This window comes from Pantherophis guttatus, chromosome 2 (assembly GCF_059756535.1).
Source record: "Pantherophis guttatus breed Tessera chromosome 2, ASM5975653v1, whole genome shotgun sequence".
NCBI lineage: Eukaryota > Metazoa > Chordata > Lepidosauria > Squamata > Colubridae > Pantherophis > Pantherophis guttatus.
The window spans coordinates 43,691,591-43,706,938 of record NC_142064.1 but is presented as its reverse complement, the minus strand read 5'-3'; the positions used below and the strand labels follow the sequence as shown (position 1 = coordinate 43,706,938).

Sequence of the window (15,348 nt, the reverse complement as noted above, 5' to 3'; positions counted from 1 at the left end):
GCTTTGTGCTCTAAAAATATACCCACAATTAAAAAAGATACGCTTAATTGCAGAAATTAACTCATATTAAGAACCTAGCAGATAAAGAATACTATTACAAAAGAACTGATATCCAGTTTAGTAACAAGAAAAAAAATACAATTATTTTCTAATGACTTAATCATTCATTAGATAAAATTTCAGCTCTTTTCCCTACCTTATCAAGGAATCCTTTCGTTTATTACCACTCATAATAAACAGAACAACATTCCATCTGTGGAAGGCTCCTGTAGCACCCGAACGACTGAGTTTTTCGCGCCATCTTTTAGGTGCAGATTGCATTTGAGGTGAATAAAGAGAATCGTTTTTAATTTTATAACCCCATTCATAAGTTGTTTCATCAAGCCATCTGCCACTTTCAGCACTATTAATTACGTAGTCCTTAGTTAGTACCCATTTTCCTGAAAAACAAATGAAGTGTCAACCACCAAATTTTTGCGTAAACAAACTGCTGTCAAAGGTCAAATATAAAAATTAGCAAAAATTCTTCAGACAAAACAGTTAGAGATTAAATTACATTTTATATTACTATATTTATCTATTTAGATTTTTTTTGAATGCATATTTTTTCTGGCCATCATTAAATCCTGATCTTAGCTTAAGACCTATACATCTATTTAATAGCATATTATCATATTTAATAAATAAACACTGTAAGCCTATGGAAATATATTCAGAGGTAATACATTACCTAATTTTTCATTATTCATTCATATCCATGGCAGCAATACCATGTCTTTTATATAAAAACAAACTTTAGCTTGCTTCATAGTTTGAAGCCAATCAGTTTCATTGGAGAGCAAAGCAGATTGTGCCATTGCATAGTACTATTTTACCAGATGGTATTTCTATAGGTGCTAGCTTTGGATGCCAGCAATCATCTGATGGAAAGGTACTCTCAGCTTCTTTGGGACAAGCTATTTCATTATGCTATAACACTGAATTCTCTGATTGAAATATGTTATAGCATATAATAAAATAAAATTGATAAAAATAATGGTGGTTTGAATGAATGAAATCATAATTATTAGATACTTAAATGCTATAACTACATCGTGCACACATAATGGTAATACAAGTTTCATTTATTATACATGTTATTAAAAATTCAGAACGAATTGAGAGACATTTGCTCAATCCAGAGGGGGATATTGTGAAATAAATATATGTGGAAAAAATTATGAATTACTGAGACTTAAATATGACATCAAAATTGAACACAATGAAAAATAAATCCATTGTTATGCCAATCATGACTGAAGGCCTCAGAGTGATAATTAAGGGACTTGCTCGATATCTGGAAATACTGAATTTACTAGACCTGAACACATTATTAAAGAAAAAAAAAGCCAATGCCTTTGACATAGCCAATCTTTTCTGGAGAGCTATCCAAATCTCCCTATCAGTTTGGAGGGATACATTCCTCTTACTAAGATAAACTCAATTGGAGGCAAGTCATTATGCATTTATTTTAATGGAGATTATTAGAGATAACATTATTAGAAGATACATTTGGAGAAAAAATAATCAAACAGCTTTAAAGGTAATAGAATATAAAAAGAAATAAATTCAACAAAATTTTGTGTTTCCAGGTATAGAGAAAGAATATCAATGAGACGAATACAAGTAGCCCTCGACTTACAACTATTTGTTTAGTAACCGTTTGAAGTTCCAACAGCACTGAAAAAAGTGATGTCGCCATTTTTCACATGACTTTTGCAGCATCCCTATGGTCATGGGATCAAAATTTGGATGCTTGGCAACTGGCATCTATTTATGACAGTTGCAGTGTCATGGAGTCATGTGATCACCTTTTGAGATCTTCTGACAAGCAAAATCAATGGGAAAGCCAGATAGCAGCAATAGCACTTAGACTTATATACCGTTTCATAGTGCTTTTACAGCCCTCTCTAAGCGGTTTACTGAGTCAGCATATTGCCCCCAACAATCTGGGCCCTCATTTTACCCACCTCAGTAGGATGGAAGGCTGAGTCAACCTTGAGCCAGTGAGATTTGAACTGCTGAACTGCAGCTAGCAGTAAGCTGAAGTAGCTGGCAGTACTGCACTCTAACCACTGCGCCACCTCGGCTCTTAATCCACTTAAGATCCACTTATTGGATTAAGTTAACATGGCATCTAACTTAATACTGTCATCAACAATCCATGTTTAGGAGTGGAAGTGAGAATGGTTTGAAAGCTAAGGAGAGGAATAATGAATGTGTTAACATAAACTATGTCTTGAATTTTGGCCTTTAATTCATTCAGCTTAGCATTTTTACTTCCATTTCTGCACTTAATGGTGCAGAAGCACATAATGGTGCTTACTCTCAATGCATGATAATGTTGGATATATATAAAGAATAAAAGAAAAAATGTATGTTAGGTTTTGGTTTTTTTACTCAGACATGTCAAATTATATTTTTCTTTGTATACTGTATAAGCAATAGAGAAATCCATGTCAAGGTCGCTGCTATATTTTCATGTGCCATTCTTTTCCAAAGAATCATTATAAGTAACTGGTCTGAAATCATCTGAAATAACTATAGTATATTGTATTTACCTGCTGCACATGCTGCTAGAAACTTTTCACTCTTGCAAGGCCTTTTTGCTATAAGATGAGTACAATTTTTATATTGCTAAAGAAAAAAAAAGAATTGTTATTAAAATGTGTGTGTGTTATTTAAGGATTAGCAGGCATCTTTATTATGGATCAGCATATTACATTAACAAGTAACTCTTAGTGGGATGCACACAGTAGTATGTTGGCTGCACAGAATATTCTAGTTTGCATAAAATAGTATGGGCATGTTTGGAGTAAAACTGAGCTTTGGTTGTACTTGTGGCAATGTGATCAAAATGTGCCAAAATTACTATTGTGTCCTTACTGGTAATAAGAAATATTACCAGAGGTACAAGCATGACTAAAACTGGTCATTTAGGTTCCACCTTATCTTACTGAAAAACAATATGTGAAAACTTATAATGATCAAAGCCACGATAAAAGTCATAGGTTAATATCTATGCGTCCATTTAGTACTGTGCTTCCTTTTCTTATCTCGTGCCTTAATTTCTTACTTTTTCTTTATTCTGTAAATGATATGTATCCTGAAAGAAAATAACATATGTATATATGTATCCATTTATACTAAGACAAGAAACTGAGTTCAATTTCCAATCAGAAACTCTTTCCAATAAAACTGCTGCAGGCCTATAATTACCTTATGTATTTATCAAGTACTATCACTTACCTCACTGTTAAAGAAAAAACAGTCTAATTTCAGAAGCAACTGGATTAGAATCTTCTTTTCTTCATTCTTAAATCCAGTTAACTGAATCTTTGGTTTTCCTTCCATCTATTTAAAATAGTTATATGAAACAAAAAAGTATGACTGAAACTTCCATTATATTGAGATCAATGAGTTTCTGTTCAAATTTTAGTAACATTATATATAGATAAAAAAAGTCAGCACTAAGGACATTGCTTCATTTCTTCTAACCAGACAACATATAGTCAGTTTTGACTAATAGACTGCAGGTATGGAAATGCAGCAATTTTCATTTTATGAATGGCCAGAAGATTAATGGCCATCAACTACTTCTCAACAAAAAATATTCCCATTGGATATAATTATATTTGCAATTAGTAAGTTATACTAATATATAATAAGGGGGGAACTGCCTGCTCACTTATTTTCATACATACCTCCAGTGTGTGTGTGTGTGAGAGAGAGAGAGTGTGTGTGTAATTAACTGCCCAGGGCAGGTCTGCTAAGTAGCACATCTTTGAGGTCTGGCAATTTTGCTCTTGCTAGCTGAAGGCTCCTGATAAGCAATAATCAAGGAGTTCAATACCTGCAGAGTGACATTGTTCCTAGTCAGATCCCCAATAGAAGAACTTGGGAGCAAACAGACATCTGACTGGGAGCAAATAGTGACTGGAGGATGACATGGTAGCACCTTAATTTCCCCCCAACACTTTATCCAAATGAAAAGCTACCCACAGTGATTCTGAATGCTTTCTTCATGGTAGACAATCAAGCACCTATTCTTTGACAAAGCCCTCCAGTTCTGGTGAATATGGTTGCTTTCACAGAATGATTAAACCAGCCCTCCTATTTAATTTCTCTGATGCCTACTCTCAATTCTTAGTAACCCATCATTACCAGATGACTGCTAATTATAGAGCTGACATAAATGCGAGCTTAACTGCCAGCACTTGTACTTTACTTTGTCAGCCTGATGGGAAGTCCTGTCTACTTTGCTATACAACTCCGTGAAAACTAAAATGCACCAAATAAGCCAGCCAGTTATGCAATAAGTAATTGCTTCATATGATGCCAGTGTTCTTTCTACAGTTACGGGAATTATGTTTATGTCCATAGTTAAAATAAATATTGGGCTGTATCCAGGCATCCCACTCAGATTAAGAGGATGTAAAGGGTTATGCAAAACTTGATCTGCAATAATTTCGGTGTGATTACCTGAAATAAAATTAAAGCAGGACCTCAACTATTGCGACCAACAGAACAAATCTTTAATCCTATGTAAAAAAATGCTAAACAACAAACTCAACCTAACCATGCACTGGACTAGATTCCAAAGCCAGTGACCATGGAAGAGCAATTAGCCAATTTGTTAATGATCTCGCTCTCCTCAAGACATTTCAAGTCCAACAGCAATAACTATAGAAAGAAAGAAAAAAACAGACTTCACAACATGTCTCTGGAGATTCTCAGTCGTCCTGGTCATGGTTGTCCCAAAGGTGTTTTTTTTTCCAGGAGGCAACTGGCCTTTCTGGTTTTTCTTTGAAGACGTTTCGCTTCTCATCCAAGCAGCTTCTTCAGCTTCGACTGGAGCCTTCCATTCCCCATCATCCAGTCAGAGCTGAAGAAGCTTCTTGGATGAGAAGCGAAACGTCTTCAAAGAAAAACCAGAAAGGCCAGTTGCCTCTTGAAGAAAAAAAAAAAAAAGCACCTTTGGGGCAGATTCCACAACCATTTCTACCTGGAGATGGAAAGATCAGCATCCTAGCCACAGCGCCTCAAACTTCTTCCACCTTCTTAGAGGCGTTACGTATCCTGCTACGCCAGAAGCGTAAGGTTGAAAAAAAAAACCGCTTTGCGACGGTGGGAAAGATAACGGGAGAGATAATTGAGGCGCATCTGCCTCCTTTAAAACGGTGATTTGTCAACCGCGGGTATCGTTCGCCATTTCACCAAAGCTTCAAAAGTGGGAAGCATTCTGTCCACCGAGTCCAAAAAGCCCCTGAAGAAAAGCAGCCACCCGTCTGTTTCTCCACACCCCCCGCTCCGCCCGCCCGCCCCCCGTTATCCCCCCCCCCCGTTATACTCAGCCGGCCGCTACCCAAACGGAGCCATTACCTCGAAAAGTTCCTTCCGGGCCCCGCGAGCTTCTTCAGTCTCCTCCCTTGTTCCCGCGCGCGGTTCAGGCTTCACTGGCTCCTCCCCCCGGATGTTTGAGCCGTTCCGGGCCGTCGCTACTAACGCTTGCTTGGTCTCCGGGGTTACCAGGCTCGGAACGCAGGGGCGGCTGGCCTACCTGGTAAGTGACGTCGGGATGCATTTCCCACGCAGTGGTGGTGGTGGGTGGGGGGGGAAGGCTTAGGTGATACGTCGGAATCTGTGGGCCTTTTGCCTCCCTCTCTCCCTCGATCTCCGCTGGGTTTTCATTAACCTCTTAGTGTTCCGCGCCCCTCCCTGAGATTCAGGTTCTTGACCTGCCGTAAAAGAAAGTGTGGTGGCATTTTGAAAACTGTCCCACGCATTAATCCTTCCGTCTTCCTTCCCTGCAGCTGACGAAGTAGATCCTAATCCATGATACGTTGGATGTTTAAAGATGTCTCGAGGATTGTAGGGTTTCCTGCCTGGGCAGGGGGTTGGACTAGAAGACCTCCAAGTTCCCTTCCAACTCTGTTATTCTATTCTATTCTATTGTCGTTGCATCCGGAGTAAAAGATATCCCTCGTGAGGGCGTATTTACATTGGGGCTCAGGCCATAGACTCGCTGTTTTCCATTCGCTGCCTTCCTCCTTCATGCTTGTCAATGCACTGAATGCAACAGGGTTTATTTTTCAGGAGTACACAAACTCACGTCTTTGAATAAGTCTATGTTGTAACTTTCTAGATAAAAATGGGATTGGAGCCGCCCATTCAATATAAAGCGGGCAGCTATATAAATGTTTTAAATAAATAAATGGATTTATACAGTGTAATAAAATACACTTGGGTAGTTAGCATTGATTCACTATTGTATGGACTCTAGAAATAGAAGTACCGTGGTTTAATAAACTACAGATTACATACATATCTTTTACTGATGTATAACAAGGTAAATATGAGATGCTCTTGCTTACAACTATTTTTGCTTCTTTCAACACTCATTCTTCACACTATATACTGCCTGCTACTTTATTATCACCATATGCACATTTTTCTTTCCCTATCCATTTTTCTAACTTTTAAGATACTTACTTACACTATTTTTGTTAGTTATGTATAATTACTTACACTATTCTTTTGTTAGTTATGTACTTATTTTGTTATATGTATAATTTGCAATCATTCTATTTTCTTTGTCAGACAAAACTGTTTTACGTCCTTAATTCCTTAATTTTAAGATTCAGACTCTTCATTGCATCATACAAACTAACATTCACTGATTTTATTCAGTGTTCTCATTCATCAGTTATACTGAAAACTACATGTTGAGTGATACCCCCAACTAACATCTCTAATGTCAGCACAGCATTCCCTGCATATTTATAATTATGTACTGCAAAACCACCAAGGAAGCATCATAAATTCATGTCTTACCCCATACTTGATGTACAAATATCCATTAAACTTTGTTTATTCACTTGCATGCTTTTGTTTCCACCAGATGCATTTATTTATTTATTACTATCCCGCCTTTATTATTTTTACAAATAACTCAAAGCTGCGAACATATACAACACATTTTCCTCCTATTTTCCCCATAACAACCCCATGAGGTGGGATGGGCTGAGAGTGACTATCCCAAGCTTACCCAACTGACTTTCATGGCTAACGGGACTAGAATTCACCGTCTCCGGTTTGCCTTAACCACTATGAAGCTGATGTTATATGAAACTGGCTGTTATACATTTCAGTAATCAATAATTAATTCCACATTTGCACAAAATTTCATAATTGGACTTACTTTGTTTTATCTGAATCAACAAAGATAACTTTCTCATACTGACAAATATCTCAATGAGATATTGAAAAACATTGTAGAATATTTTTTAAAAAATATGTTACAAAAGAAAAACCTCATATATGGCTAAGAAACCAAGTTGACTTCTCTTTCCCTTATATACAATGAAAGAAAAGCCAGCAGACACCAGGAAGGACAATTATGTTTGACCTGGTGACAGAGTCACATGCTAGAACCAAAACGTAGGCAACCCATGCGCCCCCAAGCCCACATCAAAACCAGTCGCCCTACAAAAAGTTTCAAAGCCTCCTTTTTGTCTGTAACCCCTAAGAACAAATCCCTTCTTGTTGGGAAATAACCTGATCAACCTCCAGGAGAGTGCCTCGTGTCTTATTTGCCTGTGTTCTCCCATCTTGGAGAACGGGACCCAGAAAAATTCTTTTAACACTTAACTTCTAACAAAAACCTACCTGATAATGAAGGATTCAGCAAAAGGGGGAACACTAGGCAACTATAGACCAATTACCTGCTTACCATCAATTTTCAAATTGCATTGTGTAGTAGCCAATGCAGTCCAACAGCATCTAGTTGAAAACAAGCTCCTTCCAACTGAACAGAAATTTAGGCTGCACAAGACCAAACCTTAAGAACAAACGCATACAGAATGCAGTAGTTATGTGCATTCCTAGAATGGTGCATGTTACGCTTCTGCTCGACAAACTTCTCAAGACTCCAAGGTGCTGGTTTTGATCTCTTAAAGCCTACATACCGTGTTTCCCCGAAAATAAGCCCTCCCCCCAAAATAAGCCCTCCCCGAAAATATTTAAACCCATGGGTAGCCGGTCCCTGCCATTTCCTCTGGTTAGGGTTAGGGAGACAGAGCTGGAAATCAGGTAAGATGGCAAGAGGAGCCCTGTCTTGCTCCACACGCCCCACAATAATAAGACCTCCCTGAAAATAAGGCCAAGCGCTTATTTTGGGGTTAAAAAAAAATAAGACAGGGTATTACTTTTGGGGAAACACAGTAGGTTATTTGAAGGACATCTCTCCCCAGTTACATCAGTGTACTCTATTAGATCTGCCAGAGAATGCATGCTAGTATACCATAAGCTAGGTGCCTATATTTGGTGGGTCCCAGGAGATATACAGTACCTTTTTTACTGTGATGCTTGCCTTCTGGAACATTCTTCCCTGCCTGATTATATTATCTACAAACTTTTGATATTTCAGAAACCCCACAAGATCTTGTTATATTAGGCCTGGGGCTCCCAGAAAACTGGAGACATGCTTAGATGGCCCCATTATTGAGCTGGCTATTTTTATTCCCTCTTCACCTAGAATTTGTATCTCTATGTTACTATTAATGTGATTTATATAATTTTTATACCTATGATTTTTAATATGTGGTTTTACCTACTGCTTGTTCATCATACTGAATCACCTTGGGCGAGATGGCTAGCTATGTAAACTTCATTACTAAAAAAATGATAAAATGTACATTTTTATGTATATGTTCTTTATGGTTAAATATTCGGTTCCAAAGGAAAAGATTTATTACATATCTATATGGGAATTGCTAATAGCTAACATTCAGTGCTGTTTGTTATTTAGGTCCCCATATACTGTCTTTATATGACAGCTTAACATTTTAGGCTTATGTTTCATAAATGGCAACATCTATATAATTGATGCTAAAGTTGACAAGATCATTTTCCTTCCTCATAAGTACCTGTCTATTCCTAAGGCAGTTAACTTACAACTGAATAATATATGTGAATCATAGGTAGTAGTCATAAGAATGTTGTTTTCTACCAAGAATTGTACCTTCTCTGATATATTTGAAAAAACGGCTACATTTGGTGGAATTCCTGAGAATAACAGTTCTGTGTAATTATGGTTTATCATCAGAAAAACATATTTCTGCTCCAAAGCCCACCTCTGAATGGGCTTAATATTGTGAATGGGAATCTTCAGAGATACAGAACTCTGTTCTGTGAATTCACATGTGACTGCTAAAAATGCCTGTTTTTCCTAGCTATAAACAGAATAGATGCTGCCAACCCCTCATGCCCAAAAGAAACAACCATTGAGGGAAAGAAAAGAGAAATATTTTCATGTTTTTTATTTGCTAGCAATTTTACAATCAAGTTTTTATACCTATGTCACCAATCAAAAGGATTTGGACATTTTATTTTCTATATTTATTTAGAAATGGAGTGGAGAGGTGATTTTTCTCTTGAGTTTTTGAACTTGGATTGTTTGCTAAACTCATTTCCTGGAAATCTGGAGGTTCAACAGGTACTTGGTGACATTGATGAGAAAATAAAGAAAAATACTTCATGGTAAGCTGTTTTATTTTTTCAATATTGTATATAATTCAGTGACAAGAGTTTTCTGAATGTTTTTTAATTACTGTATTTATGCTGCTTATTCATTTATGAACTTTACAAACAGTTGTTTGAAACATGGAAGAACACAAATGAGGACCAGGTTTGTGGGGGCAATAAGCTGACTTTGTATAAAATAGAATACCACTTAGGGGTGGCCAAAAAGCCCTACTAACCAGGTATATAGAAAAGTATGAAGGCTATTGCTTAAAAGCATTGTAAGCCGCCCTGAGTCTCCGGAGAAGGGCGGCATATAAATCAAACTAATAAATAATAAATAAATAAAAATATCTCTTTTCAAATTGTTAGAACAACCACATTTTTGCAAGGCTTACATGGCTACTTCAGAAGCTTCTCCTGGCTATCTTTGCAGAACTGTGCAAGCATAATCTGTTTGATTCAAGTCAGAGTAGTTTTGGAAACATGACAAATTAGCATAGATGTCACAGCACAATAAGGTACCCTGTTTCCCCAAAAATAAGACATCCCCTGATAATAAATCCAATCAGGCTTTTGAGCAAATGCGCTAAAATAAGCCTCTCCCAAAAATAAGCCCTCCCTGAAAATATTTAAACTCAGAACTGGAAATCAGGTAAGATGGCAAGAGGAGCCCCATCTTGTTCCATGCGCCCCAAAATAATAAGACATCTCCAAAAATAAGGCCAAGCGCTTATTTCGGGGTTCAAAAAAATATAAGACGGTCTTATTTTCGGGAAAATACGGTAGCATTATACAAACATAATTAACTTTATTTATTTGAATAAATACTGCATTTTCTGACCCTCCCGAATGAAATCAGCCCTGGGTATAGTAGTAATATGGTGATGCTATTCTAATCCATTCAACCTTTCTATGCAAATACTTCCATATGATATTCCTACAGAAATATTACTTACATTGGTCTTCCCAAATTAATGGCCAAACTGAATTCCGGGAGTTGAAATCCAGACATCTTGAAGGTGCCCAAGTGGGAATATATAACTAGTTGTTTCGAAAATTATAAAGTGATGACATTAGTCTTCTTTTATGACAAATTAAGTAACAAAATTATAGGGTGACATAAAATGTTGATATTCTACAGAAAATAGGTAATATACTAAAAATAATGAAAATACTTGTTTTTCTTTTTTGGTGTAGTGTGGAACAATGCCTTAAGGAACTACAACTGGAATTAAATGAAACTTGTTCTGATGAGTTGTTGCAGGACACAACAAGTTTTCTTCATTGGCTAAATAACCATGATTTCAGTTCAACCAAATTCTCTTCAACCCATCAAGGAGAATTAATCAAGTTTCTCCAAACACTGGTGAAAATGCTACTTTTTATGTTTGTGACAGAAAAGTTTTATAGAACACTTGTCCTTTGGGAATTTAGTTGCTATTAGCTAGTGTAAAATGCAGTTAAATTGAAAAAATTGCAGAATTTTGTGCAGTGTTTTTGCACAAAACACTATTTTGTGAAACTGTGTCTAGAATTTTGGACAATAATGTTTAGTTTACAAGGTTTCCAGTCTTAACGACAAATTTTAAAGTCATGTAGATTTTTCATTTCGGTACTTATGTCTTTAGAGTAGATCAATACTGTTTGATATAATCAGTTGCATCCAGGCTGCACATATTTTAACCTGTTCTTAGATAAGATTAAATTTGTAATTAGTTAAAAACATAATGCTAATGATACTTAAACCTGTATGGATACATAGCCTGTTTCACTGGTTTCATATAGAGGTAAATAGGAATGAGGAGCAGAATTGAGCCTGGGGCACATCTTGATCCTGTAAATCAGGCGACTTATGGCTAGATCCCTCCCCCCCCCGACTAGAATTAACTTTGGAGGAAGGATGAAAACCTATGAAGCATAATGCTCCTCATTCCCAAACCTCTAAACCAGTTCAGAAGTATGCTGTAGTTGATGGCATTGAAAGCCATCATGAAATCATGAAGGGCCAGAACTCATCATGAAGGACCAAAGCCATCATGAAATCTATCCCATCAGAGCTCATCCACAGTGGCAGTTTACAGTAATCCAGTAAAACATATTGCTCATTAAAATGTCCACAGTAAACATTATTAAAGTAAACATTATTAAAGTAAAAATGTATGCAATGTAGAATAATAATGAAAAAATAACTACTGTATTTTTCGGAGTATAAGACGCACCTTTCCCCCCCCCTAAAAGTGGGTGAAAATTTAGGTGCATCTTATACACCGAATGTAGCCCCGCCCACCCACTGCCCCCCACCCTTTGGCCTCTGCCTCACAGCAGTTACCTCCTTGCAAGCAAACAGCAAGAAAAAACAGCTCCTTTCAGCTTCAGAACAGCCTAATTAGCTCAAGTTGATTGGATCGGCCTCCCGACTCTCAGCTGATTTGCTCTCAGCTGTTTTGCACAGGGCTCTGGTAAATTGCTGGAGCAGATTTTCTTTTTCCTTGTGCTAATCAAGCTATGGTGAAAACAAAAATGAAAGTAAAGCAGGCTGTTTGCTGTTTGATGCAAGGAGGCAAAATTGCTCAGAGGCAGAGTGAGATTTCTTTTTTTTCTTTTCCTCACCAAAAAAGGTAGGAGCGTCTTATACTCTGGTGCGTCTTATACTCCGAAAAATACAGTAATCAAAATACAAGAAAAGTGCAGCATATCACTTAAATTGAAGTTAAAAAAACAGTGAAAACCAGTCACCCAATGCTCCATGGACAACTTTGATTTTAATCAGCTTTTAGAATATGATTTTATTTATTGTATTTTTATGTACCTGTATTACTTTATAAGTAACTCAAGGCAATAAAAATTCCTTGCTCCTATTTTTCCCACAACAATCCTGGGAGGTGAGTTGGTTTGAGAGTGAGTGACTGGCCCAAAGTTATCCAGCTGGCATTCATGCCTAAGGTGAGACTAGAACTCACAGTCTCCTGGTTTCTAGGCATGGGTCTTAGTTCCTAGGAGAGGACATTCCATAAAGCCAGAGCACTAGTTAAAAAACATTGCCTCCTGGCTGCCATTCCCCTTACCTCATGAAGGTGCAATGCAACTCAAAGAAAAGAATATACCACAAAGGCTGATTTAGAAAGATGAGACGAATTTGTTTTTCTTACAAATATGCACTGAAGAGAACCTGGAAATTTTTAATATGGAAGGTATAAAATATATATACTTATGCTTGTTTGTACTGGCAAAATGAAAATGAAATGTATATATTTGAAAAAAACCTAGACTTTAAGAGATAATGATGAAGCTTTACTTTGAAGATAAATATTACAGTATTTACTTTAAATAGATATTCATGTATTACATATATCATCTGTCATTTTCCTTTCATAGCAAAGGTTATTGAAGAATGAACAAAATCAAGAAGAAACAATTCTTCAATTTCTCCTTGAACTCTCCAAGCAGTGTGGTGTCTTATTTCCCTGTACCCCAAGTGGAGCATCTTTTGATTTCGTATCCAGTAGTTCCATTCATGGTATTGAAGACGATACAGCAGTGGATGTTCACTGCATTTGGGATGATATAAGATTACATCTTCGACGCTACTTAGTACATCAATTGCAAAGTAATCAAGAAACAAAAACTGGTACTTTACAACATCAACTGCAATTTAAAATTCAGTGTCTGCAGCATCTCTTATTTCTTTATCCTGAATCTGAAGTTCTAGTCAAGTATCAAAAAATGCAGAATAAATTGGTTAGTGATCTTTTGCAGAAATGTGCTCAGGGTAAGAGTGATGAAATGAATTTTGAAAAGATTGTTCATAATTACAAAAGTTCTATTCCTGCCTTCTGTGCAATGATAAAAGAAGATTTACATATACTAAGTGGAATTACTGATCCTTCTTCTGTACTGAAATTTATTAATGAAACTTACTTGGATACCTTCACTGAAGAAATCACCTTTGTTCTTCACATGCTTTGTGAGCTTCAACTTAAAGAAAAGGCACTACATGCTATAAAGACAAGCAAGAACTCAAAGAAAAACAGAGGCATGGTTCAAGTTGGGGGTTAGTGACATTTTCTTTATGGTCATTAATTGTTTTCTCTTTATTGTTTAATTTCTGATACAAATTTTAACTGTGATTCAGCAAAAGATTTAAGTGCAGGAATGTAATTAATGTCAGTTTATATATAGTATACTGCCATATATACCTAAAGAAATGCAGTCCTAAATTTAGGATTACAGTTCTTCCCAACCCTGGCAAAATTCAGCAAGATAATCTTGCTTGCCTCCATTAACAAAGAAGAAGCAACCTTCCAATTTTAAAGGTAAATTTAGTGGGGAGGGTGGGGAGGTAGCTTTTCTTTTAAGTACAGTGTATTTATTATCTGCAAAAATGTCAAGGATATAGATTGACAGAAATCCAGTTTCTGTATTCTCTAACTGCTTTTATACATATAAGAAGAATGGGCTTATTTCGTTTTTTACCCACTAATTATATCTAGATTGAAATAGCATATTTATAAAATTATATATAGTTATTTATATGGATTATATTAATCTTAAACTATAACATTCATCATATTGTTTGAGCATACATAATTTGAAAAGAGTCATATGCATTTGAAATAAAAATAGAAATCTATTTCTGAAACCTGGACACATTGTTCAATATTGTTAAAGTAATTAGCATTTCTTATTTAATTGCCAAAGTAATATAAACCTTTATCAAATTATCTTATTAATTCTATAATATGAGAATGTGTTTGGACAGAACATGAGCTGCATAAATGGCCTGTCTCAGATTCTTATTTTTACTGCTGTCCTGCTGTTTCAAATTCCAATCTCTGTCACCACAATTGTATAATGGAAATGGCATATGTAGAGATGCTGCTTGAGTATCTTCTTATCCCAGCACAATTGGGATCTGGCAGCTCACCAGATAACTGGTTAGTTTGTTGACAGTCCGAGTGGGGTAGATAATACAACATATTGTTTTCTTCATTTCAATCATGCATTCTCCCACATCGTGCTGACTGGCAAGGGAGACAGATTGGAACACAAGGAAGGGAGGTTCAAATTTTCCTCTTTCTGTATGCTGAGCTGTATGCACAGATAGAGAAAGGAAAAAGAACACATCAGCTATTTTTAGGTGGAAGGATATTACTTTAAATGAATATTCAGTTGATGCTGTTATCATATAAATGAAAAAGTTTTCCATGTGTGCTCTTGGGGAACATCATCTGTAATAATTCTAATGTGTGAAATAAACAAATCAGCAGATGATACTTCTAAAACTTTATAAGGAATAATGGTTCTGTTTTCTAAGAAAAATGAAAGTTAGAAATCAAATCAAAATAACCTTTTCAAATATATTTTATGTAAGTAAACATTATTATTGAGGTGCAATAATTTTTGACTTATTTGTGAATTTATATAACTGAAAAAATAAGAGAGAAATATAATCCTCTTTGTATTATAATTTTATGGGAGAAAATTTTATGATCACTTTAGGTAAAGGTAAAGGTTCCCCTCGCACATATGTGCTAGTCGTTCCCGACTCTAGGGGGCGGTGCTCATCTCCGTTTCAAAGCTGAAGAGCCAGCACTGTCCGAAGTCGTCTCTGTGGTCATGTGGCCAGCATGAAAAATGCCGAAGGCGCACGGAACACTGTTACCTTCCCACCAAAGGTGGTCCCTAGTTTACTACTTGCGTTTTTTACATGCTTTTGAACTGCTAGATTGGCAGAAGCTGGGACAAGTAACGGGAGCTCACCCTGTTACGTAGCACTAGGGATTC

At 36.4% G+C, this 15,348-nt stretch overlaps 2 protein-coding genes across 8 annotated transcripts in view; one reads left to right on the top strand and one right to left on the bottom strand.

Moving 5' to 3' along the window:
- SLF1 (SMC5/6 complex localization factor 1) overlaps positions 1–5,537 on the bottom strand; it is a 31,689-nt gene extending 26,152 nt beyond the window's left edge. For 3 of the 5 annotated variants that reach the window (XM_034440682.2, XM_087885893.1, XM_087885894.1), the window contains exons 1-4: positions 5,422–5,536; positions 3,289–3,393; positions 2,601–2,676; positions 197–440 (exon numbers count right to left, since the gene is read on the bottom strand). In XM_034440682.2, the coding sequence (XP_034296573.2) occupies positions 197–440; positions 2,601–2,676; positions 3,289–3,393 (425 nt within the window). In that variant the 5' untranslated portion in view covers positions 5,422–5,536. Of the gene's footprint in view, positions 1–196; positions 441–2,600; positions 2,677–3,288; positions 3,394–5,044; positions 5,308–5,421 lie in introns of those variants that run through there. The other 2 variants (XM_034440684.3, XM_034440683.3) reach the window with 2 other exon arrangements.
- Positions 5,495–15,348, top strand: part of KIAA0825 (KIAA0825 ortholog) — a 161,897-nt gene continuing 152,043 nt past the window's right edge. For all 3 annotated transcript variants that reach the window (XM_034440675.3, XM_034440674.3, XM_034440676.3), the window contains exons 1-4: positions 5,495–5,602; positions 9,447–9,579; positions 10,762–10,930; positions 12,940–13,615. In XM_034440675.3, coding sequence (XP_034296566.2) covers positions 9,449–9,579; positions 10,762–10,930; positions 12,940–13,615 — 976 coding nt within the window. In that variant the 5' untranslated portion in view covers positions 5,495–5,602; positions 9,447–9,448. The remainder of the gene's footprint in view (positions 5,603–9,446; positions 9,580–10,761; positions 10,931–12,939; positions 13,616–15,348) is intronic.